Source organism: Falco rusticolus, chromosome 9 (genome assembly GCF_015220075.1).
Source record: "Falco rusticolus isolate bFalRus1 chromosome 9, bFalRus1.pri, whole genome shotgun sequence".
In the NCBI taxonomy this organism is placed as follows: Eukaryota; Metazoa; Chordata; class Aves; order Falconiformes; family Falconidae; genus Falco; species Falco rusticolus.
The window spans coordinates 25219283-25245517 of record NC_051195.1 but is presented as its reverse complement, the minus strand read 5'-3'; the positions used below and the strand labels follow the sequence as shown (position 1 = coordinate 25245517).

General features: G+C 42.5%; 2 protein-coding genes and 1 long non-coding RNA gene across 4 annotated transcripts; 1 reads left to right on the top strand and 2 right to left on the bottom strand.

The window, feature by feature from the left end:
• The first annotated feature begins 2341 nt into the window (after positions 1-2341).
• ANKRD22 (ankyrin repeat domain 22) lies at positions 2342-14641 on the top strand. 2 transcript variants are annotated; one of them, XM_037400825.1, is made up of 7 exons: positions 2342-2729; positions 8687-8878; positions 10710-10817; positions 11129-11206; positions 12084-12182; positions 12977-13728; positions 14134-14641. In XM_037400825.1, the coding sequence occupies exons 1-6, from the start codon at positions 2709-2711 to the stop codon at positions 13052-13054; spliced, it is 576 nt and encodes a 191-aa protein (XP_037256722.1). In that variant the 5' UTR covers positions 2342-2708; the 3' UTR covers positions 13055-13728; positions 14134-14641. The 2 variants fall into 2 exon arrangements, with proteins under 2 accessions (XP_037256722.1, XP_037256721.1); XM_037400824.1 differs by having other exon boundaries at positions 12977-14007.
• On the bottom strand, positions 5399-8629 carry LOC119153876. The gene is made up of 3 exons (XR_005106247.1): positions 8275-8629; positions 7943-8079; positions 5399-5565 (listed from the first exon to the last, which is right to left on the bottom strand). It is a non-coding gene; the product is annotated as an uncharacterized LOC119153876 (long non-coding RNA).
• A 108-nt stretch (positions 14642-14749) lies between the features above and the next one.
• LOC119153874 (lysosomal acid lipase/cholesteryl ester hydrolase-like) lies at positions 14750-26004 on the bottom strand. The gene is made up of 9 exons (XM_037400823.1): positions 25867-26004; positions 23745-23859; positions 22486-22684; positions 21759-21868; positions 20327-20463; positions 19617-19757; positions 18035-18106; positions 16151-16219; positions 14750-15145 (listed from the first exon to the last, which is right to left on the bottom strand). The coding sequence occupies exons 1-9, from the start codon at positions 25996-25998 to the stop codon at positions 14912-14914; spliced, it is 1209 nt and encodes a 402-aa protein (XP_037256720.1). The 5' UTR covers positions 25999-26004; the 3' UTR covers positions 14750-14911.
• Positions 26005-26235: the final 231 nt, after the last annotated feature.

Sequence of the window (26235 nt, the reverse complement as noted above, 5' to 3'; positions counted from 1 at the left end):
AGGGAATGAAAGAAGGAAAACCAGAACATGTGCATCCAGTCCTGTTTTCTGAAAATGTCTGAATTTCTACACTGGTGGATTAAAGACCATTAGAATGCACATATAAGAAGAAAGGAAAATAATTGTCTGAGAATATGGCCACATGCCACTTCCCCCCCCCCCCCCCCCCATTTTCTCCTCTGTTTCTGAGTTCATTTTTGTAAAAGGGCAATGGCACACCATGGCATAAACACCAATGTCTATTCATGGATTTCATGGCAGATGAGGTTGCTCACTTTGTCTGCATTCTTGCTTGAGTTGGGGAAAGGGGCAGAGGGACGCAGCTGTACTGCCAGGCTGCCTGATGCCTTGGGCTCTCTGCTGAGGAAGTGCCACTTTTGTCCATTAGCTGAGGATCTTGCAGAAGTGAATTTAATCCTGGCTTTCACCAGCATGGGTTACAAAAAATGTTTCTCCCAGATAATATCAGTTGTGATAGATCAGATTTCTAGACTGAGCTGAGCAGTCTCCTCTCCTGTCTGCGTTTAGGATATGGTGGGAGACTTCAAGGTTAGATTACAGATTTCTCCCAGTTTTGGAAGTCTTTTCCCAAAAGAACCCGGCACTGTGTATGGACAAAGGTGACCTGTGTACTTCCAGCTTTGCTTCTGTATGTGCAGATTCCAGAAGGGCCTGCCCAGATCATGTAGCCAAGCCCTTCCTACGACCCCCCCAACATGCCTAGAAGTAGCTACATCTGGGGAAAAGAGCTGGTCTAGTCTCCCAACAAGATTTCTTGCTTTTTCCAATCCATTTTCATGACTCTGAGAAAACGCAGTATGTTTGGAGACCTCTGCTTAACCACTGAATTAATTGTAGTCAGCCCTGGGGGCTCAGTCCTCACTGAAACTGGCCTGGTGCCCTGGTGCAGCAAATCCTCTGCAACGTGGGTGCTAATCAACTGCCATCTTGTGTGGGCAAACAGAGTGAAGTAAGTCTTTGTTGGTAAACAGAACATAAGAGTCACCAGAGAAACAGTTCTGCATTGTAGAGTACGGTTTATGGAAAAGCCAAAAAAATTATTTCTCAATGAAAAACATTACAGTTCGGCAAGTCTGATACCCCTGGTAAGTGAGGGAAACAGAAGACTCTAACCAAAGTAAGTCACTTCAATGATTTTTCAAGAGGGCCTGAGGTGTGATACTAGGCTAAATGGTAACTTACACTATCTTGGGAAAGGTGTTGCCTGAAGCTATCACTGCACTTTGTGGAGGAGTGGGGTTTTGGTTCGTTTTTTTTTTTTTAAAAAAAATACTTTCCCGCATTACCATGCATTTATATATTGGTGTTAGGAGAGTATTAAGTAAACTACTAAGTTGTTATGATTTGAGGTTTCTTTCAACAATTTGTAGTTTATAAATTCCAACAACCTGACCAGTTGACGTTGGAGGATGTCCATTCCTTAGGATCTGGATGTGAAGAAATGTGGGCAAGGAATACCTTTTCACCTATGAGGTATTACTCTTCCATGTCTTTAGGCCAACAGAGTATTCACTGCATGCTGAAAGATTAATCTGTTGGGAGGATCCTAGTGAGGCTTGTCACAGGTAGGTGTAGTGTACATTTCTGTTACAAGCCAACCTGATATTCTGCCGGTAAACAGCCATTGAAACGGTTATTACTGGTGCCAGCAAATTAACACTACAGTCAGTGGTGCTATACTACTTTGACCAGAGAAGGATAGAGACAATGTAAGTAATTTTATATGGTCCTCTACCTCACTGGAGAATAAATATGAAAATTATATGGAAATAAAAGTTCTCAAATGTAAGGTAGAGGCCTTGGATTTAAGATGGACAGTTACATGCAGATGTTTTAGAACTTGTTTTAAAATATACTTGAAATACAGGAAATGTGAATTTAAACTATAAAGGGAAAAGGTATTATGGGTAGTACAGAAATACTATCAGCATCTTAACCTCAGAGCCATGAACATGCAAAAGGAATCGAGGCATCAACAGTAATTCTCATCCCAAGGAAGCTCTAACGCAATTAACATATAAGATCAGCAGGTTAAACATGAATCATATCCATTGTTTGGCTGGGCTAGGAAGAGGAGACTGAGCAGAAGGTGATGAAAGCGGCTCGCCTGTTCAGTAAGAGACTGAAGCTAATTATACCAGGAGCTCTCATTAAAGTGTGTGGGATCTAGTTGGTTCCCTTTTCCCAGTAAGCCTCTTGAGGTGTGCTTGCAGAGGGTTTTCAGTAGTTTTAGTCAGAAGTAGCTTGGGTGGCAATCTAGCTACTGTTCACTTAGGGTTTAGGTTTCATGCTTTTTTTCCTATACACCCCACACACCCCCCTTTCTTCACTTGTGAAACTTTCTTCCTCTCCCTCTGCCTCCTCCTGTCCTCAGCCTGTTTTGCCACTTTCCTTTTTAGGTAACTGGAGGCTGTTCTTGCAAAAAGGACATAGGAAAATGCCTGTGTGTTGTAACTTGTTCTGTTGTCTCTCCCGTAAGCTGTTCTTGTGTTGCCTCCTTGGGCTGGGTTTCTGGAGACAATTGTTTCATGCTACCAACTGGAAAGCACCTAAAGGAAACGTAGCTTAAGAGAGTGATACTTTTAAGTTAAATATTAACCTGAATCAAACAAGCTTAAGAGCGTTTAAAGTGAGGTTAACTGGTTGAGCTTGTGAACAAGAGCGAACTCAAGCAGTGAAGAGTAGACATGGGGATACTCTATTCGGAGGTAGGTGACCGTTTTTGCACAGTGACTGAAGCTATTGAAGATACAGAGACTCGCTGGGTTTGGCTTGTTCCCTTTGCAGCCTTGCATGCACAGGCTTATACAGATCTGTAAGTTCTCTGGAAGTGCTGTACTTTGGCTATTACAAATTGACAGAAGTACTGTTTGCAGGAGTAAAGAAAATGTAATAACCAGGGTAATTATTGTGACTTCACAGAGGAAGTATGTGTTCAACATTTTTTGTTCTGTATTGAGATCGTAATGATTCTGGGCAGGGGCAAAGGACAAACGGCTTTGCAAACTGCAAACAGCTCCTTGGCTTATATTGAATATAGGTCATAAAGCTAATGCCTAAGGAAACATTACCCCCCACCCCACAATTGTTTTAGGAATGTGATATTTATTTATTTATTTTTAGCTCTTTATGGGTTTGTCCCCAGACCGAGGTCCTGGGTCTGGGACCTAGCATAGTCCTGAAATTTAGCATAAATACTATCTAAACATATTTATTTTTTTATTAACTTTCCATTTCTACGTTTGGGATCAAATGAGAATTTTGGTCCTTTTTGACTGTGGATACAGTGGATTGCACTGTTGTTTCTTTTTCTGGAGACAGAATTACATAGCGGTTCCTTTAAAAGCTTACATTTCTTTGCTGAAAGCCACCCTTTATTTTTAAAAGTTTTCTTCTTCTCTTTCAGTGTTCTAGGCAGCTTGAATTTGTGCATTCATAAGGTGATGGGCTGTGTAGACTGCACCTTGTTCTGAAAGGATTTGTTGCCTCTCTCCAGATCTGCTACTCTGAGATAAGATTGTACAAGAAAACAGTGTCATCTAGCTTAATTAAGTGGTGTTTAGAGAATGTTCAAATGCTGTCCATACTTCCATGCTTATTAGTTAGTATTTTCATATACATAATTCTCTTCCTTTAAAATTTTGAGTGATACACTGTTTGGTTTGGTGGATAAAAAGTATGCTTCTTTATACAGGACAGAAATCTAGAGAAATACAAATAAGAAAGTGTAAGTTGCCTTTTCTGAGGGGTACAGATTGGATACTAGCACATTCCTCAACATCACAAACATAATTTAGACTTCCCTATTTAGTTTGTAGCATGCTTTGGATGAATTTTAGTGCACAGAAGAGACTATGGATTGGTTCAGAATATCTGGATGTTACGAAATGTCTCCTTTTTGTCTAAACAACTGCAATGTGTTGATGTAACTTAGGCAATTGCCTGCAGATCTCAAAGGAGGAAGCAATTATAATCTGATAGTGCTCTCCCAGTTGATAGACTGGCTTTACCTTAGTCTCCTCTTTATTGGCTGAATGCTTTGTCCTTAGTGCTGTGCCTTTAATCCTTATTTTATGTGTGGTAGAACTTGCTAAACAGCTCATGGTTTGTTACTAGCTCAGCAAAGCTAGGCAGAGGGAGATGCAAGAAGCTCTGAAAACAAGTAGACAAATTTAGATGTGGTAGTTCATCTGGATCTGAGTAAACTACCAGGTCCTGATTTCAATCACATGGCCCATAACTGATTAAAAATAAATAAGTAAATCAGTTGTATAGTGATATTGTTCTTCTTCCTAACAGTGAAAGTGGTTTATTTTACTTTTCTTGCAGCCCTTATCGGGTGATCTTGTACTGTATGATCTCTGCCAAGAAAACCTTTGCCCATCCTATGACTAATTTTCACCTTTCTTGAAGGGCTTGTAGAAGAACTAGTATTGCAGAAAGAGAGATTCTAATCTAACTATAGAGGTTTTGCTTAAAACTGCATATTCAATTTTCCTTTGAACACCTGACTTGCATGAACATCACTCAATCATTGGCATATATAATCAAAATCTAATTTCCAGGCCCCAGTGTCTTCCTTTTGCTTTCTTTAGTCAGGTAGAGCCATGTGCTCTAGTTCATAGTTAGCCCTGATGCTGCGGCAGCAAACAGGCACCACTGGTGGAGGTAGGAGGAGTTCGGTGTTGCAATTCTGTTTCCCCCGCCTTCCATCATATGCTTTGTGCAGCGCCATGCTGTCAGGGTCACAGGGTGCATCTTGCCTGAATGCCAGGTGATGCTGCAGGAGTGTGAACTGGAGCAGAGGTGAAGGGCTTTGCTGCCAGGCAGTTCAAAAGGTGCTTGCTTCCGCTTCAGCTAAGCTGGCATCTTGGTCCTGCTCCCTCTCCCTTCAGACTTGGAGCTTGTGCTTTCCTTGGGAGCAGCGTTTGATGTGCCTGTGCCGGGTCTGCCCTGCTACAGTGTGGAGGTGGACTGGGTCTGGTTCTCTGCGGCATTCAGGACACTGGGGTTCATAAATAATGTGGTGTGGGTGAGAGCAGCCTCTCTGTGTCTTAGCCTGTGAACCTTTCCAGAAGTTGTGAGCTCAGTTCCCACTGATGCTTCTTCAGAGTTTTTTGTTATGGGAGCACTGGCCTTTATTTCCCAGAGGTGCCAAAAGGAGATGCCATAGACCTTATGTCTGTGCTCCAGCTGCTAGTGCATCTCTAATGGGGGAAGCTGCTGGTGTTCTCCTGAATGTCTTACACTGCTGTGAGACTTCTGCGCTCATAGTCCTGCTCCTCTTTACAGCTGAGCCTGACCCTGAGGCATGAACTTTGGATTCTTCTGATACTGCTTTCACCTTGCATGTGAAGCCCAGTTATTCTGAGTATGTATCTCATAGGTTTATTTCCCTCTTGTGTTTGACGGGTGTATAACAATAATGTAATAACCATAACACAAATCAGAAGCCGGTCATGAAGCTACATCATTGCTGAGGCGGTCTTTGAACACTGTAGAAAGCCGAGTGAGGGTTTCCAGACTTCAGGCCTCCTTGCTTTTCTGTAGATACAAAGGAAATGTGTTTTCTTGGGTTTTGGAGTGAAACTACTGCCTGTGTATAACATTGTCCTAACTCTGTAATTGGCCTCACTGCTGATATTCTAGGCAGGTGGTGTCTAACTGTGTGTAACTGTCTTCTGGCCAAAGTTTGGAGAATTGTTTAAAACAATCTTAAGCACAGGCAGAAAGAGAGGTTTGTGGCAGAGGCTTCAGAGCCATGGAAATCCTTGCACAGTTCTCAAGCTCCAGTCTGGAGCTGGTCAGGTTTTGTGTCCATTCTGCTGCTACTGGAAGCCTGTTTTGGAGCTTTACTCTGCACATGGCTAAAAATCTTTTTTTTTTTTTTTTTTTTTTTTTTTAATTTTCATGCTAAACTGCTTGGCCAGATGTATATAACCTTTTTTACCTTGTTCCTTGAAATTAATTGGCTCTTCTCTAATACTTACCCTTCAATTTATTTTGGAACACTTACAGACCTGTCTCTTTTCTTCCTAGCCAAGCTAAGCAAATCGGTCTTTCTTCAGGCTTTTCATATTCCTCACTTGTATAGAGGTCTTACGCTCCTGCCATAGTGTGATCTCATTTTTGGACCTAGATGACAAGAACTGTATCCACTATCCCAGTCAAGTGCTTTCTATAACAGCTCTCTTTCTGTGGGAAAGACTGCCTAATACAATGTTTGCCACTGGTTGCTGTTTCTGATGCCTTATGGAGGTGACCGACTGCCACCTATCTATAATTTTTCTTATCTTTATTCTTCCCCAACACATTTTTCTGAAGTCTTATTGTTACTGTTATCAAAGTAATGAGCTTATAGTTGTTTGGATTGCTTTGTTTCCTAACTCAAATATTCTGCTACCTATGTTTGCCCTTCCGGTCACAGAATGCTGTTTGTCAATTTGGGAGGTATAGTACAAGTCTGATCTAATGGACTTTTCACCTTTCTTTGACTACAAAAGGCATTTTCTAGAATGCAAACCAGCAGAGTGGTCCTCAAGAAAATCCCATAAAACCAGGAAAAAAGTTTGGTTTGGGTTTGTGGGGGTTTTTTATATGAATGGAATGTATTAATGTGTGAAAGAATCAATTCTACAAAGAACAGCCACTGCAGTGGAATAATAATAATTTAAAAAATACTTTAAGTACGTCAGTTACCCATGTATTAGCTGTTGGAATGAATGAGAACTGCTTCCTTACATTCTCTGTGCCCTGAATGTTTTCTGGGAACAGGCGGTTCCGGTAGGTAAAAGAGCACGCATGGCTCTTGTGTGCCAGTCTTTGTGCATGACTTCAGTCCCAAATGACATAGTCTGGTAGGGAATGGTAAGTGCACCATCATTATTCATGGCTCTAAAACTGGGTTCAACAGTAGTGTAAGGTTTAGAAAAAGATCCCACGGGTGTCAGAGTATGAGTCAGAAATGCCTTGGGCTTAATGGCCTAGCAAATAAAACTCTTTGAGGCAATACAGAAATAAAAGACAAAACTGTGTCATTTGGTGTTATGAGCTACTGAACTTGCAAGAATCAGACTAGAAAGGAGCAAATTTGTATGGTAAATGGCTGGGATTTGAGCAGATGTTCAACCCAACAGCAAATCTCCTTCATCTTTAAATCACAGAATCATTTAGGTTAGAAAAGACCTTTAAGATCATCAAAAATAAACAAAGCAATTAATAACAAGAACAGTAGGGAAATCAGAGGTGCAGACAGACCCCATTTGATCTCTTCTTTCCTGAACATGAAGATACAGTATTAGACACTGACATGACAGAGATTGAGGTTCTAGAGCAAACTGATCATTTAAATGGCACCGATGTGCAGGTCACTTACACCGAGCACGATTTGAAAGAGGGGTTTCTCCTCAGAATCATTAAAACTGTTCTGGTTCTGGAGGAGCACATAATAGCAAATGGCATATGTAGGCCTTTATAAGAATACAGACAGGTGTCCAAATTTACAATATTGCATGTATTCTTTGTAGAGTTTTGTCTGATATAATAAAACCAGAACAAGCAGTGGTGCAAGGTCTGATAAACACATACATAACTTTCTTTAGAAAGGAAAGTCACTTATGCAACTGTCCAGAAGACTAAAGACCAATGATGTAAACTTGTGTTGTAGATCAAAGTTTGTCTGAAGTGACAGTGTAAATAATACGAATCTTTTTAACTGGGGGCAGGGGGGAGATAACTGCAAGGGGAGTGAGGAAAGGGCTCTGAGTTCAGGGCTGGATCTTGTTCATGTAGGGTATTTAGGATGTGTTACAAGGAGGATGGGAAGGAAAAGCTGCAGATAATATTTAAAGAAAATGCCTATCTTGGAAAATGGTGAACAAACCCCTCGGTATTGAAGGCAGAAGAAAAGAAAGTAACTTACTCTCTTTTTGACTGGAGAACTTCAAATGCTACCAGTTTGCCACACTTTCCACTGTTATTTTTCTGCCTGTATTAGGCCTGTAGAAAGTCATCGTGCTCCTGTCCTTCTCAGCCTCTCCTTAGTCTGAGTTCTTGCTGCTGGAAGGGGAAGGAATTTCAGGTTAGGTCAAAGGTGTGCAGAAGTATTGAAGCAAAGACTCGAGCAGTAAGCAGTTCCCAAAAGCCAAGCAGGATCTGAGCTGTGGGCACACGTGCACGTATTTTTTAGATATGAAGTTTAACTTCAGTCCCTAGAAAAGAAACATTGCGGGGGTTTGGTTTTTCAAGTTTCACCTGAAGTGTGGTTCTGCTCTGGGAGCTGATGAGTCAGCCAGAAGCGGTACCTCCTGTTCGGCCGTGAAGCGTGGGCTTGTCAGCGCTTGTTGCTTCGTACAGTGAGATCGGAAGCCGTTCTTTTAATGGCTTTAAGCGAACCAGATTTATTTCTGGGATTATAGACACATCGTCCAAAATGAATAGAAAGTTCGTTCTCCTGTGCAAGGGCTGTGGCTTCTCGGGCCGACGGCTGAGCGCTGCGGCGCGGCAGCTGCAGGATCGTCCCTTACCGCCATCTGCTGGAAGCCACCTGGAACTACAGCCTCTGTCAGAGCGCTTAGCAGTCTTGGAATGTGCCAGTAATAACTCAGAATGGGAAGTATGGATGTCTTAGTGAAACGTGCTGATAAATATTATCTTTTCTCCTCAGCCCATTTGTCAGGCAGCTTATAATAACGATTTCAATGAAGTTCAGCTCCTTTTGGAGCACAACAGCAACTATCTGAACATCCAGGACAGCTTCAGTGGAGACACACCCTTAATTTGTGCATGTAAACAGGGAAACAACAGGATAGTTAGCTACCTTCTAAAAAGAAATGCTGATGTCAACCTCAGGAACAAGGTAAGTGGCCGCTGACGACTCCTTTGCAGCAACTGTTCTTTGAGATTCTTGTAGGGTGTGTGGGGACACCGGCAAGCACAGCCAAGCCTGAGGTTTGTTTCCAGCTGAGGCATAAGTATAACCCCGAATTATAATTCAATAGACCTATATGTTTATGTTTGTCTCCTCCTTTATTTTCGTAACTTGCTAATGCACACCAAGTAATAAACATTGCCAGCCGGAGTTTCTCTGTGTGTTCACGTTCCCTATTTTGGTAACGCTGCAGGACATCCCTGGTCCCCAGTGGGTTCTGTCTGCTTACCCACGCAGCATTCTGCATTCATCTTGCTCTCCAGCTTGTATCTATCCCTTCTGTAGCCTTTCTTTCCCTCTGTCTTTTTCTTCACCCTGGTTAAAAGGAAAGTCTGAAGGAGAGCCTGTCCCATCTGTCCCAAACGTATCCCTGAGGAGAGACAGACTATGAAAACCTTCCTTATTTCCTCTGCAGACCTGGTTCTGTAATGCTATAGAACAGCGACATGACATGTAATAGCATGCTGGGGGCAAGGAGGGGAAGCCTTCCATCTTTCTTCCCCTGTTCCCTATTTTAGAAAATCCCTACCTGTCTTGCACTGTAGCTGTGACCATTTTCCCTAAGGTGATGAGGAATTATGTTTTTGTGGTAAATTTCCATGTAGGTTACAAATAAAAAATAGCAGAAAGATGTGTGTTCTGGCTTCATTTGTGATTTATTGTCATGATGTTAAGGATGATAAATAGACAGGAACCGCCCCCCCCCCCCAACATTGTCAATTCTATTGTGTGATCTCATACTCCAATGCAATGTTTACTGAGTTTCTACACATTTGTAGGCTACCTTATGTGTCTGCTTTCCAGCACATTTGTTTATTTCATAGGAGGGCAGCAAATGTTTGTGAGGTGGCATATTCTATCCCATCTGTTCTTGATGCAGAAGGGTGTCCATCTTACCGCAAAGTCCCTTTGAAAGGGTTCAGTATTCTGTCGCAAGCTCATTTTAATTGCACTGGTAGCCATTTGCTAGCAAAGCCTGGGCTTTCTTAAATGCCTCTCTGCTTCACCTTCACAGATGAAATCAGGCCCTTGGGTGCAGAGCTCAACTGTGGTGCTCAGGGCTGAGAATGGGGAACAGAGGATGCCACAGAAAGGCTTCTCTGCTTACTTTGGGCCACAGTGTACCCCACTGTAACCCTGTAACCTAGTTTGACAGCCTGCAAGAAGTTTAACACAAGTGTTCTTCAATACACAAGTTTACAGCCCTGCCCTTTACTTGCTTTGGTACAGTCAGTATTGAAATACTTTTGAAACTCTGTATTCCAAAACTTTTTAAACACTAGGAGTCTGCTAGGGGGTGTTGCCCCTTGCCTGTGTTTCTTGCATGTGCCAAAGGAGATGCCATAAACTCTCACATGTCTTTCCTACAGGAACCAGCACCTCTATAAGAAGAGGAGCTGTGGGGATTCTTCCTGCTGACTTGACTTGCTGGGCAGCGGTAGTAGCCACATGAGATGTCCACTTCCCTTTTTGTCTCTGCAGCCATGTCTGAGTTTGCAGACATACACATGGAATCCTTTGGATCCCACATCCTTCTTGCATGTGTAGCCCAATTTCCATGAGCCTGTATGTGTTAAATATGCTTCTGCCTGAAGGAAGCAAAATGCATGTATCCGTTTCTGCTTGGAAATCAGAGAAATATTTCTAGTAGATAACCTAAAAGAAAGCTTGTGAAATATAAAATGGTCTACTATTGCCAATATTAAACAAATAGAATCAGATCACTGAATTTGGTGCTAACCAGTTATTTTTTGTTTAGAAGGACTGCACTTGTCTGCATTATGCTGTGAGAAAACGGTTTACCTTCCTTGACTATGTGCTCATCATAATCCTCATGCCAGTTATGCTTATTGGATATCTTCTTATGGTGAGTCTGGATGAAAGTAGGAAAGGCCCTGTACCTTTCCCCTTATCATCTTTCTCATGGCAGTATTTCAGGCCAGGAACCTGTATAGAATATGGACTGCTTTTTTAAAGCAAGAACTGATGGAGAGCAACAGAAGAAGCAAGGATTTTGCCATTAATATAGCTAGTAAACTAACAGAATTGTATCACTACATCAGTCTGGAATTTGCAGAAGCCAGACACTCTTCTTGGAAAAAACCACAGTATTTAGCCAAAATATACTATATGCAGATAACTGTCTTACTATGTTACTCTTTCTCTTGTACCAAACAGATCTCAAAGACTAAACAGAATGAAAACCTGATCAAGATGTTGCTTAGAGCTGGAGCTGATGTTAATGCTACAGACTTTGTAAGTGGGTTTATATTATACAAATGCGAATGTGGCATGTTTGCTTGCAGCAATATTAAAAAAAGCCTTCAGAATCCTCTAGCAACACAGTCCTGCTTTCAGAGTAGGATTGGGTACTGAACTGGCTGTGATGTACCAGGAGGAATCAATGTTTCCCCTAGACACTTAGGCAATAGTTTTGTAATATGCACAGGAATAATTGTCAGCTGATCAACTAATTCTCCCTTCCTGATACATGCCCTCTTAAGAGAATCCAGGCAAGCTGGGTTGAGATAACTTACATATTACATACCTGATCCTATAAAGATTCTAGTGATATAAGGGTCTGAGCTTGTCATGATTTATGAGTTCTTGGGCTGGAGCAGATTTGTGGGCAGAGGTTGTGCCACAGTGCTAGACCCTGTGTCTTCTCTTGGTCTTCAGAGTGCGCTGATCTGCCATGTGTACAGTTCTGTATCCACTAGCCTGGGTCTGGTAGAGCTCCTCTACTCTAGGGCAGAAAAAGAGAACCCCCAATTTTAGCAGCCGCCAAATTCTAAAACACTGACAGGTGAGCAAATGGTATTGCTTAAGACATAGTTGTTAAGATCAAGATCATGGAATCCTCTGAAATTAGTAAAGAACAATTGGCTTCCTGCTGAAATTATCAGACCTGTTTTAGCAGCAGCATCCTGGGGAAGGGATGATTTTTTTGTTCCTGTTGCTCTTATGAAAATGTATTTGTTTTACTGTGCAGTGCATTGTAACAGGAAAAGATAAGTGTCTTTTGCATCCAGCGGTTAGGGGAAAACTGATAAGGCTACAGGTAGTCATGCTTGCCTAAGGTCTGCTGAAGAAGTAATAGTACTAAAAGTAATCTGCTTCTGTTTCCCTTCAGTCTGGTAACACAGCCCTTCACTATGCTTGTGAAATGAAAAATCAGGCAGTCATTCCTCTACTGCTTGAAGCTCACGCAGACACTTCTGTAAAGAATCAGGTAAGAAGGTGAAGTTGATAACTATATTTCCTTATCATGATAGTGAACCAGTATGTTGTAGGCCTTAGCTGGTGTGCAGCAGTTTAAAATAAGGGTGGATAGCTTCCTGGCAGCAGACTTGTTTGCTGTGGGGTATAAAGCAACGTTTGCTCCATTGCTTTTGTTGGCAAGAGCAACTTTAAAGTCCAAATCCTTCACTGCTGGATTTCTACCAGCAAACACTGCCTGCACTTCCACCAGACTGGCAGATCTCTTAGCTATCTTTACGGTACCTTTTCTTAACTCAGAGCTGCCCTACAGTTGTTCCTAAGATGCAGGCTGCAGGGGAGAAATTAAAGCCTTCCTAGGTGCTTTTTGTGCCACTGGACACCGTTCTTCTGAGAGGGGCTAAGTTAAGCTTCTTCTGTCATCAGAAAAGCTCAAATGTTGTCCAAATGATTCTATGATTCTAAATCAATATTGACTTGGAAGTATCTGCATCGCTCAGTTGAGGTGAGCAATGTATTGCCCACGTTGCCCTTGAAATTAGCTCTTTGCTTAGCTCTGCACTGACTTTGGTCATTAGCCCCAGGGAACAGTGGAATGGCTGTCACTGCTGGAGGGAAGGACTCTGCCACTGGCTTCGGTGAGAGTGATCTTAGGCCCAGCACATTCTGAAACCTTTATTTTAGAGCAAGGATGTGACAGTGAAACTTAGGCAGGGGAGCACTGCATGTGAGCAGCAAATACAGGAAAGCTCTTTGCACTTGACCAATATCTGTCATATTGCAATGTATTTTATCTGTTTCTTTCAGGATGGGGAGACTCCTTTAGATATAGCAAGAAGATTACAGTTCCACAACATTGAAAGCATGCTAAGGAAAACTTCGTAGTTGTCAAGGATTCTTGAACGTGCAGAAAATTACATCATCTGACAATCCACCTTGCGCAGCAGCAGAAGTCCTGCAGCAGGTTGAGGGCAGTGACTTGATAGACTTGGTCCAAAGCCACTCATTCCTTGCTGCAGGCTTTGACTATTTCTTGTGAGACTTGTCAGTACCCACAAGGCCACATGGGCTGAAAGGAGTTAATTTGATTTTACTAAGCCATGAATGATTACAATAGCCTTCAAAATATTGCCCTTCCCATTTGCTTGCCCAGTTTTATTACTTGACTTGCATAGACTGGATTTTGAAAGCTAGCTACAATATTTCTGGAAGCATAAACATTGCACATAGTGGTTGGCAGCCAATGCAAAAATAAAATATTCTTTTGAGTGTGTGTTCCATAGGGGATACATTTGACAACTGAACGATACGCCACAGCAGTTTATACAAAGCCTGGTACCCTTCCTCTTAGTATTTCTCTTCCTGCAGTGGGAGTGACTGGGAGAATAGATCTCTCTGCTTACCACTTCCTCCTTCCATCCCTGCTACAAGTTTCACACACCTTAATTCTCACTATGTTGCTACAAGGGAAGGATTATCTTCTCCCTTTTTTCATGTAAGGAACAGCAAAAAAGAGATTCAATGGGTTGCTGGAGACCACAACGAAAGCCAATTCCCAGGTTAGTTTAATGCATTAAGAAACAATAATGAAAATATGTTTGGCGCAGTAGAGATACAAGTCTCTTGGCTACTTTTGCAATATAAACAGTGTACTAAAGAAAAAACAATCAATAAATGAAATGCTGTTGGTGGGAACTAGATGTATACTTCCCATGGGACTGGACAGGATACCATGCTTTTCAGAGTGGTGCATGCAGCAGGGGGATGCATATACCAAAATAATAATAAATTCATGAGTCTTCTCTTGCATAGGTGAAGGCAGAAGAAAACCTGCAGTGGTAAGCAATGTATTAATGTGGCCTGGTGCTTTGTGATTTAATAATGCAGCAGTAAAGGGGAATCTCCTTTCAAATGCTGCTGTATCTTGCTTTCTTGGTCTAATGGATCTTTATTTTTGTTGATAGTTTTGGCCATTTCCTGTAAGCTGTCATAAGTTCAGAAGATAGATGCCGTGATCAGCAATGCTAATGGCTGCTAGACTACACGCATGGACAAGATAGTGTATTCTTCCTGTGTTGCAGAACACAGATACATTTTTCTGTGTAACTGTTCTGGTTTGGATGCTGACTCCAACTACAAAGGGTCCTGGCTGGGCAATACGAACTTGAGTCTCCACCCAGAAACAGCCCAGGAAACAAAGCCATCCTGTCTCAGCCTGTAATAATGAACACTCTGGATGCAGCCTGGGGACAGACAAGCCAAGTTCTCTGTCAAGTGGATAAATTACTTAATTTAAACAAAGGTCAGTTTTACTTCAACAGAGAAATGAGCAAATCCCACTTTTGGGTCTTCATGGAAAGACACTACCTGGGCATGGGAATGTCTCTGGGGAGTACCTGGGATATACACAAGAACAACAGAGTTTAGGCTTAGGAAAATCAGTCTTTGAGAAATAAAAGCTGTCCAAATTAAGTGATTCTTGCAGTGTGTACTCTAATATATTCACGTTTTCAGCTTTCATTCCTGTACGCCTCAACCTTCTCAGGAAGACAGCAGACACAATAATACCATGGAAAACCTCAAACAATGAGGAAAGCAAGAAACCAACAAGTGCAGATAAATACCTATACTGGTATCCATGATGTGTATCTGTGTATTTACCTCTTCCCCAGGTATCACCCTTATCGCCAAATAGAAATTTTGGAGGTTTTTACCTAGTGAATCAACACTGTGCATGTGGTTTCAAAAGTATTTTTTTATGAGTTCAATGATTTTCCAATACATTTTCTCAGTTGCATCAAGGCCCCAGATGAAATCAAGATGTCCCCAAGCAGGAAAATGGTCATGGTAAATGAGATTAGTAATTCGAGGAAGTAACTTTGCTATGTCTTTTGGATCTGCAAATTTGTCGTCTCCACCACTCCAAACAGCAATTGGTATGCTTATCTTCTCTATCTTGTATGCAGGAGGAGTAGACTGTGAGAAAAGGAGGAGATCTGAGTGAATGTTGTTATATCAGAAGTTGTGTTTAGAGAAAGGATTCTTTGCAAGCATCTCTCTCTTTCCCTTCTGCACTCACTACAGGAAAACAGTAAGGATGAAGGCCACCCTCCCAGCGTTTATTGCCCTAACCCCATTCTTTGTCTACAGTGCAAAGGAACAATCCATCCTATTCCTGTGTCTTTCCTGCATGCATGGCTAAGAGTTGTCCTGCAGTTTACCATTCGGTTGTGCCCTTCCACAGGTTGGGATATGGAAAGCACAGTGTCTGTGTTTATCAGGCAAGGACTGTGGAGCTTAATAATGTGTATATTTAGGGTGGGAAGGTCTTTAAGTTTTGTTGTGGCACAGAGTGCAACTGTTGGTCTTAGTTGTTATGCTTGAGACTGAAGTGGCAAGGTAATACTTTGGCCATTTATAATTTCCCTCTAGAAAATTTTTGAGACAGTGTGCATGAGTAGAAATGACTGATTATAACTCTGGAGCCTTTCTGTCTGTGAAAAGCAGCCTGTCGTGATACAGCACAGGACACTTGCAAGTCAAATGTGCTAATTAAAAGTGAAATGATTGTCAGCCAATTGGAGAGGTCACTGTAGCTGTGAGATTCATTTCCTCCCTTAACTGAAAGGCAGACCTTGAGGATTTTGGGGGAAGTGAAGAGCTCCATACTCATTCAGTCCTAGAGCCTGGATGTGGCTCTTAGCCTTTTGGGAATGGCAGGTAAATTGACATGTCATTGGACACATCCCTGCATCAGTAGGGGAGGCAAAATGAACTTGTTAGCTGTCTGCAAGAATCTGTCTATGCCTTGTCTGTGAATAGACTTCGACACTTACAAGTATTAGATTCAGGTGCAACATTACCTCAGACCACTCTCCTCCCCCTTTCTGTAGCAATGACAGGGGATAAAATCTGAACTTTTCTATTCTTAGTTTTGCCAGGAGCCGAGGATGAGTTCTCAGAAAAACTGAATTGCCTTACCTGGTTGTATTTCTTCATGTTTTCTTTACAGCCGTAGTCATAGGCTTGAAATCTGTCTTTAACTACTAGCTGTTAAAAGAGCAGATAGGATGTAAGTGTTGAGAGATCCAGAAGCAGAGTGCAGGAGGTGTTTTCTTGCCTGTGATCGAAGCCAAGGCTCAGGCAGCTAACCACGAGTTACTCCCACCCCTTCTTCTGGTTGCAGGATTCCAGGGCTACGGAGGATGGGTCGTAGGGTAAGTGGTTTCATCGCCTTTACTCTTGCTAACTTTTTCTCCTGATCCTCAGCTGTCCTTCTTGTTATGTTTATTAAGATTTTGCTTTACTACCTTAGTTAACTGAAGTTGGGGTCCCTGTTTGCGATGCAGATTTGGGTTCAGTTATCACATGGAAATAGGACCTGAATGTCTATCATATGTCAGGGCTGTTACTAGTCTAGTGTAATATAAGATCTCTCCTTACACTTCTTGTCTTTTGCGTGTCAGTTTGGTCTGCTCACAGCAGTGGCAACATTTGCAGATGCTCTGTACTTAAGTGTTTGGCTGTACTTGAGTTGTGCTCTGACAGCAGTTTTGAGGTGAAACATTAGACACAAGGTATTAGCCTCCTTGAGCCTGTGTTGCCCAGAAGACATGGTCTGTGCCCTACAAGACTGATGAGTGAAGAGTTAAGTATACATTTGTCTGGAGTTTATTGTTTGAGATTTTTTTGTCACTTTTGTTTTATTTTTCGCACTAACCTGACAAGTAATTTTGTTTGTGAGTGGTTGTAGGTAACACAGGTTGAGAGAAAGTCAGTGTCTGTCAGCTTAAAAAACCTTGACTTCAAGGTTTCAGGTAGCTGGGAATGTGCTAGAGATCTGCTTGCTGTGTTGCCTGTGCTATTTTCTTCTCTGCTGCTGTATCTGTGTTTGCTTTGTAGCCCCTTGACTTTGTTAGAGGCTGGCAAAACAGGCTGGTCGTGGATGGTTTTGTCCCAGTTTCCTGGCTCTGGGTAGGTGTATCCTGCAGGACTGACTGCTGGGAATTTTTGTGAGGGGTGTTCTCAGGAGCACACCTATACTCTTCCCCATATTAAGTGTTCGCAGAAATGAGGAGTCTGCTTATAAGATGTGTGCGGATATATCCTGGCTCAGCAGGTGTACTGGGACACATGCAGTGATGTGTCTAGTTTCTTGGCTGGAGCTGTCTTGTGCTGGTCTGATTCAGACCATGAGCAGAACAAGCTCAGATCTGCCAGTGCATACATGGAAACTCACCTTTAGAGAACTCGAATCCAGGATCTGGACAGCGGCAAGAATGACTTTAAAGGGCTTTGGAAAAAACTGGCTGTTGGGAACATCCCTGTAGTGGTGTTGCTTGTCATGTATGTAGTAGTGTAAGACATTTCCCCACTTTGCCATTGTAGCAGCAGAGGTGTTAGTGCAGTTAACTAGCTTTGGGCGGTGATCCAGGCTACAATTAACCCTCTGGAAGAAAAGTTTTAACCCAGATCACTTCTTTGTCTGGCTCGTCCCCTGGCTGCTCAAGTTTCCGTGATCCTCCTACTGCCTGCCAAGTGCCTAGACCGTGCTTGTGTTCACTTCTGCAGCTTTCAAGGCAAATGTCTTCATAAATAAATACGAAGGCTGGAAGCCATTAGAGCCCAACATGCAGAGAAGCTAGATATGCCCTGGGGAAATGTCAGTACCTGATACCAAAGGAGCAGTTCAGGCAATAGTCTGGTGAGCCATGGAAAACAGTGCTCCCGCTGTGACTGGTGAGCACGTGAGAAGGTGTGATGGGCAGTTTCCCAGACCCATCACCTCTGGACTTCCCTGTAGGCTACTGGTTGCACAAAAAAGCAGTATTAAGAGTCTGTTTATATGTCAGTGCGCAGTTATACCTGATGCCAATGAAGAATGTTCTGTACTGACGTTCCAGCAGGGGAATGTGCTACGTATATATCTATCCGACTCTGAAGAGAAAACAGAAGTGTTACAAAGGCAGTGATCCACTGTTGTGACACAATAAAGCTGTGAGAGACCTGAACAACATACTGCTGCTGTGTTAAACCCCCATTTTAACAGGTTATTTTTCAAATATCAGACAGACAAGTGAAAAGCAGACTTAGGAATAGCTGGTTAATAGAATGCATCTGCACGCTTTCTCCATGAAAGTGAGTCTGTTCCATGAAGATAGTACTACTGTGGGATCCTATGGTTCAGCAACAGCAGGGAACACCCCCACCCCCCACCCCAATCCTTTCAAAGTAGATTTCTCACCTCACAGCAGACCTTTGTGCATGTATAAGTCTTTTCAAGATTTGTTTTTCTCTTCACTTTAGTCCTTTACTACACCGTAAGTGTACACTTTACACTCATTAAGCTAATGAAGCCAGCTTACAGAACAAATTGCTTTTTCTTCTATTTGTATTTTTATACTTCTGTTACGGAGATTTTCCAATTCCATCTCTCTAGATTCCTCCTCAGACTTGTTATCTTGCCCATTAGTGATTAGAACCACATTAGTGAGTTAACCCAAGACAGGAAAGATCCTTAATGGTTTAGCTCTGCAATTCAAAAGAGCTACAATGTCTTTAATTGATTTTGCATTGAACCTTTGATTCTCAGTGCTTTCCCGTATGTGCTTTTATGTGTAGTTATAAATGGAGAACAATGGACCCCAGTCTTTACAGATATTATGGTAATAAATATTACACAGGCCAGGTCCTATACAGTTTGGACACTGTAAAGTAGATTTAAGACACACTATAGCATCCCTGTGTTGGCAAGCATTGGGACAACTCTCCTGCCTCTCCTGTCCCCTCTCACTGATGCACTAGTCTTTGTGACTCCCACTGCAGGTGTGTTGCACTCCTCAGGCACAGTGGAAGGACTTTCTGTAGGTGTACTGTCGTGGATTGAGCTGTTGGGCCCATTTCTAAGGATAACAGCAATGGGAAAATGCCCCTTAGAGTAGTGCTTTGGGACCAAGTTCTGATGCAAGTAGTCTGAAAAGTGGGAAGAGAAAAGGAGCTTTTTCCTGTCTTTTAATTATTCCAGTACTCAGAGGACCGTGGTCCCCACATGCTAAAGAAGGAAACTGGGAACTGTATTACCAACAAGTCTGACTCCATCATTCACTGGCTTTTTTTAAAGAGTATCTGCGTATGACCAAAATCTGGTTGGCTTAGCCCAGAAAGGGGGAACATCTGTTGCCGTGTGTGACATAGCTCCAGACTGAATTCCATCCTTTCTTTCTGGGATTGGAATGTGCCTAGTTGTTGATCCCATCCATCATTAGCTCTAGTCCTGTTTGGCACTGTTTGCACCATACAATGTCCTGGCATTCCCTTGGTCTGCTAAGAACCACGTTGTGGTTTGTGTACGTTTATATGCGTAACAGTTGCTAGATAAGGACAGAGTGCACAAATGTAGCTTCCCAAATCACTTTTACTTTGAGTAGGTGTTCTTGCACATACTTACTGTGTTCAGATTTCTGATGTTGCCTCCAGCTATGTTACAGAGTATATGACCACAAAACTTATCCAGGCTTGTACAGAGCTGTGTCGCGGGTCCTTTCAGAAATTCATTCTGGCGCATGGTTCCTTTGCAGCCAAGTAGTAACTGACGGAAGGGAAAAGTGCAATACATTTTTCTTGTTGCAGGAGCATTTTCTGCAGCAAACTGATGCTAATAGCCTAGCCTCCTGACTCAGTATTCAAAGATTGCCAGAACAGCTTGCCCTCCCAGTACCCTTAAAACATCTTCTTTCCCATAGTGCATCATATATCCTTCCTCCTTCGTATTACTGGCATGAATCCTGGAGGAAGCCATCTTCCGTTTCTAGTGTAGTGACCTCAATGCTCACTCCTTTCTGAAGTCCCAGAGATTGTCACGGCTGTTATTGTAGCTTTGGTTTAGTTCCTCCTGCACAAGACCAGCAAAAGTTAACGGCAAGAGTCCTATGATGAGACAGTTTCACAAGTCTCCTAATTCACTGGGATCTGCCGCTACAAGCCCTGTATCTCCACTATTTTCCCCACAAAGTCTGGGAACAGATTTTTCAAGAGCACTTGATTTATCCTAAGCTCAGTATCAGCATCCTACCTGTCTGGGAACACTTCGTCTTAGGTTGAGTGAACCCTGCAAAGGTAAGTCAGACATAGGGCCTTTTAGAAGGAAAGATTACATACTCTGATCAGTGGTTCAGGAATCCTTGCTATCTTAATCAGAGGGCTTGTAGCATCCACGCCTGTGATTACTGGGGCCAGAGCAGAGAACATTTTCACCCGTTTAGCCAGCTCAGGGTGTGTAGAAAATGCTATGAAGGCTGCAAACACAATAGACCGCCTGAGTTAGTGATGACATCTTCCACAGGCAAAGTAAATAAATAAGCAGTTGGCAGCAAACAAGAAATTACGCTAGATTGTGTGTTGTCCATGTTTGTCTGTGCTGCATGCTTTAAGTACGGCAAGCGTTAAAGCTAAGTTTTGAAATGAACTTTATTTGGGAGGCAAAGTTCGTTCTGAGGTTTAAAGCATGTCTGGACATTGTCTTTATCATTACAGCTTTTGTAGGAAACATGTCAATGAGGTTTACATGATAAAATCAATTCCCTCTAAAATGAGTTTTTCAGATTCTGATCTCTGAAGGTTTATGTTTATGCTTCCATGAAACTGTAGAATAATTAGCTGAATACCAGGAGCTTTGAGTGTTTTCAACTGATTGTTTGCATCACAGCAGCTGAAGAAAGCCCAGATAGATCATTTTGCCAAAAGGGTCTTTAAATACTCTTATGAGAGGAAAAGAAAGAAAAGGTCTGGAGCTGTGACATTAGATGATTTTACCACATTTACTTCTCTTTTTTTTCTGGGTTGTTTACACTAATGAACTGGAAATTGCTCATTTCTATTCAATGTCCATTCATGGATCTTACACATAAACCATAAACGTCAGGAACTTTCAGCTGATGCTGAAAGTGAGTTGCATTCAGAGGCTATAAAGTGAGTTTGTGCTAAAGGCTGGCATTAAGAGAAAATAAGTTATTAGTGTTTTTTTCCTTCCTAATTTTCAGTCTCTGCCAATATGTTTTAAAACAATAATGTGGCCAGTTATAGCTACTCATGAACTATGCTTTAAATTGTAATATTGCCATCAAGTCACATGACTTAGTAATGCTGAGTTCTTTTTCCTTTTCTCCTGTTATTTGAAATTATGTACTATAGGTGCTGTTTTATCATTTTAGTTATTCCTTCCTGTTCACAAGGAAAATAAATGCATGCCTTAATATGAAAGATGAACTTTATGCAAATGCCTGTTGCTGAGAATTTAAGAAAAATACCCAGTGCCAGTACCTGAAGTACCCAGTAAATAATCACCATCATGTCTCTCATTATTTTAAAAGCTGAACTCTGTTTGGATCTGCTATTAGGTTTCTTTGCTTATTAAGGGTAACCAAAGCTGTTTTTAGAAAAGTTTTGCGTATTTGCCAAATCTCAGTTCAGAAAGCACTTCTATGTTTGCTAGCTCTCCACAAAAAAGAAAAACAACTGAATTAATAGGAGACCCACCTACTGATCAGATAGGAAGATGAATGGTTGTGAACCGTGAGTGTCCTGACATTACCTGCTGTTGTGCCTTCAGAGTGACCAACATAATATACATCCTCCTGTCCAGTTGTGTTCATGATGAAGTGCAGCTCTGCTGGAATATCATATTTACCCATCTCATCGAAGCTGCAGAGGAGAAACACAAAAAGCAGGTAATTTGGCTATCACAGTGTGAGTTACTGAATGTCAGCTTTGTTCAGTGCACCAACCAGGACCCATTGAAAGATGAGGTTGCTCACTTTGTCTGCATTCTTGCTTGAGCTGGGGAAGGGGGCAGAGGGACACAGCTGTACTGCCAGGCTGCCTGATGCCTTGGGCTCTCTGCAAAGGAGATGCCAGTTTCACCTGTCAGCTGCAGCCCTTGGGGAACTGAATTTCATCCTTGCTTTCACCAGCATGGGTTATAAAACTTATTTCTCTCTTGGTTTAATTCAGCTGTGAGAGATCAGAAATTTCTAGACAAGGCTGCTCAGTCTGCTGCAGTAGAGGTTCTTGGTCTCCTTCTCACAGCACTGTCTCCCTTTTCCTCTACATTCCGTTCAATCTCCCAGTGTCTGAAATCTCCTCCCCAGCTGATGCACCCAACTCTGAGTAGCAGTGACCATCCTTCTTTATCTGGTTCTTTACTCTCCTTGGTTGGTGTAGACCCTGTTCTGATGCTGATTTAGGTAAAGACTATCAGGCTGAAGCTATCTAGTTGCCTCCAAGTTTCTGTCTTGAGTAATTCTCCCTCTACAGAGTACCTGAACTGCCAGAACTCTTTCTGGCTGGGATTAAGGGTCTTATGTTTTAAAGACCAAGTGTTCCCTCGGCTGTTTCCCATCCAGACATCATAGCCAGCATCTGCAAGCAGGAAGCCCAAGCTGTTGTTGGGCAGGTTAGAAATCCAGTGGGTAGCGTCTCCTAGAAGAGCATGCTGTAGGAACACTACAGGCTTTTTCCCTGGAAAAGATGAAAGTATTCTTATATTGGAGCAGTAGTTAATGTGTGTTTAAGATTGAGGTGAAGAGTTTAGTTTGGGAGAGGTATTAGATCTTTCGTTCTTCAGGAAGTTCCCAGGAGAACTATGCACAGATATTGCTTTGAGAAACCTGAAGGATTTTTTCCATGTAAGCAGGAATTGTTTCATGATATTTCATAACCATTTCATGACAGGATGGCAAATAAAGAATTTAATAAGAAGGCCTGTCCCACCTCCTCTTGCACTGTAAAGCCACCATAGACGCCCCTACATTGAAACCATCTACCCATAGCCAAAAACTGCTGAAGACATAACAGTGTATGTAAGACAGAATAATTGTTGCAAATAAGCGTATCTACCCTTAGGTTCATTCAGTTACCAACTGAGCAGGGCTGAGAGGCCCTTGATTAACTTTGGTTAACCTTACTTTGAGAGTAAGGAGGTCCAGATATCCAAAGAAGGAGATACAGATAGGAGGAGACATTTAAAATAAATTATTCTACAATTCTAACAAGGAGTATTAAACAAAGTAGCAGAATCCAGGGCACCTGAAATTCCAGCATAAATATTTATTCCATTCAGAATAAGTGATGAAACACATTTAATGCATTTGATTTTCATTGATGACCTGATCTCTTATGACATTCCTTGAGAATATCTCTGTCCTTCAGAAGGCTAGGAATTAATATTCATATGCCCAACCTGAGAAACTGTTGTCAGGCTTCTATTTTAAATGCATATTACTTAGGGTGTTAATGCAAACACTCCCCAAATCCAGTGTACCAAACCCTCCATCAGCCCGCAGGAAAGAAAAAAACTGGGATATGACAAAATTATTAGAAAAAGTCTGAAATGAGGATAAGAGACACTGAATGTGTGGGCTTCAGCTGGATTCAGAATTCAGGCCACATTCTTGACTAGGTGCTCCTGCTAAGGAAAGGTGTAGAACATGCTATTGCATGTGCAAAGGGGAAAGATGGGGGACCCACGTAAGAGCTGGCTTTCAGACTTTCCATATGTCCTATAACACCTGTGTCACACCTGTGTTTTGGCTGTTCCTCCCAGCAGGAATTCTGAAAACACCAAGAATGTATCCATCCTCTGTGGTAACTTGATATTCCTCACTGGGGTATCCATGATATCTGATAATTTCACTCTGTGGGAAGCCAAAGGAGAGCTTGTCAACATCCATTTACAGTGTAGAGATGGGTACAGAAGGTGGCTGCTTCTGTCCAGGAATGTGAAGGTAGACAAGAATGTGCCAGGAAGATGGATGAATGTGATAACATATTGCTGGCTTTTTTCTCTACTGGTCTGTGTTGTACTGGTAGGAAGGGACCCAGAAGAGATTCCTGTAGGATAGCATGACCTGTGACTCTCTCTTTTGGGGATGATCAGATGTATGCTATAACATCGTCATGGAGGCTGGAAGACGCAAATGGAAGTGAGAGCAGCTGAGCTGTGCTTGTGTGATGTGGTTTGTGTATGCTCTTTAATGCTGTATCCCTCCAAATGAAATACCAAGAGCTGCGTTTGCTCAGGTAGGAGCACCTAGTTATAGTTGGAGCTTTCCTGATATACTCCATATTGTTTAGGTTTTGGCTAGGTAGTAATTGCTGTAGCAGTGATACCCAAGCACTACACAGTCTTATAAGAGTGGCAGGATGACGGAGTTCAACTGTGCAGTAAATGAGACTGTTGCTGGGCCCTGCAACTTGCTTTTATGTGGTGCCATGTGTTAGGACCGTCCTGGGAGCAGCTTTTCCCTGAGCATTCTAGTGCTCTCTACTTCTCCTAGATGTACCTTTGTTCTTTCAGACCTCAGGGATGATGCTATTAAGCAGCTCACATAAAGCCATCCTGCTTTGGAGGGTAACCAAGCTGAGCGGTGTGGATGTGGGCTGTTCTGTGATGGTAGTGCAAGGCCCCTGGCCACAGGGGCCATGGCTGAGAATAAATATCACAGGTCTTCTAAAAAGATGCATCAAAGTCTTCTTCAGACCTGCTTAGGTGGTGGTTGTCTGGTATTGGACTCCATATTATGGGCCAAAGCAGAACTGTATTGAGTGACTAACCTTTTGGGAGATAGTTTGTCATGTTTTACATGAGTGATACAGATCCTACCTTTCTAGAGAGTAAACATGCAGCAGTATCTGTATTAGACAGTGCCAAAAGCTGTGGGTTTTGGTCCATAACGAATCTTTTCTTGCCAAAGTGTGATTAGGCAAGCTGCACAGGTAAGGCAAACAAGGGTGGAGCTCTTGTCACTAAGAAACTCGTGAGACCACCTACACCTCATTTTGCATGCACTATGAGGAAATCTTTGGTGATTCAGAGCAAGGTGTCTTGGATTACTTTGTGTTGTGAGAATCTGCTGTTTGCAGGAGGGGTTCATCCTCCTTTACTACTGTACTGAGCAAATAGGCTGTTACAGAAGGGGAAGACTTTGCTTCCCTTGAGAGTAGAAACCAGATTATGCCTCAACTGCAAAGGAATCCTTTCTGGCAGCTCTAGCTGTTTGGACAGGAGCATCAAGGTTTCTTCTAGGCTGGTGCTCTCTATTATAGTGCTGGAGGAATCTTTGTCCTATTGCCAGGTTTGTACTCTTCCCTTCTTTATGTGGTAGCCCAAAATACCAACATGTGTTGAGAAAGATGACCGCAAACAAGTGTTATGAGGCATGGCCCAGCCACGTGTTCATCATATATCTGTTGGGGTTTACTCTAAATGCAGGCAGAGAAATCTTTTGTTCACTTTGGTATGGACTGGAGCATGCAATCTGTGCTCTGGCCACAGTTCAGGGCAGAATCCTGTTGCTGGGGTCAAAATTCAGTAGCCTGAATGCCCAGTGTCCCTCAGGAAGTTCTAGGGAGTTGCCTGGCCTTGGATCTAAAAGTAGAAGCCAGCACTCTCCATTGCAGTGCTATGTGTCTGTCCTTGTGCAATGCACAAGAATCGCGTCTGTTCCTAGCACATTCAGAGCCAGCCCTCATTGCAGTGTTGACTCCAGTGCAGCGGGTTTGGAAAAGGCAGGTTGGGAAAGAGGCAAATGTAGAAGGGGCCTTTCTTAGCCTCCTGACAGGGACTGTTAGTGATGGAGCAGTGGTAGTGGTACTGGGAGAGACAATTTAGAAAGAAAGGGAAAGAAAGTGACCCAACTTACAACGTTCATAAAGCATTCAGGGTTGCGAGTCTTCCCGTACTGGCTTGTGTGTGAATTCAGAGTGGAGGGTGTTGTGAATCCTTCTGAAAAGGCAATTCCTTGGGAGCAGAGCAGCACGAGGAGGCGCCACATCTTGGGGCTGTGTGAAAGAGCACATTCAAGGGTGTTTGCATTAGGAAGAGTGGCGTGGAATTCCACAGGAAGACCCAAGTAGGGTGTCTCCTGAAGGTTGCCCAAGGTCTGTTCCCCAAGGGAATGCAAGAATATACCTGTGTGAGGAGGGACTGTCTATGGCTCATGCTGTAGGGAGGGTTGCAGAACAGGTGAGGAGAACACTTGGGGATACCGTGTGAGAACATGCACAAGCAC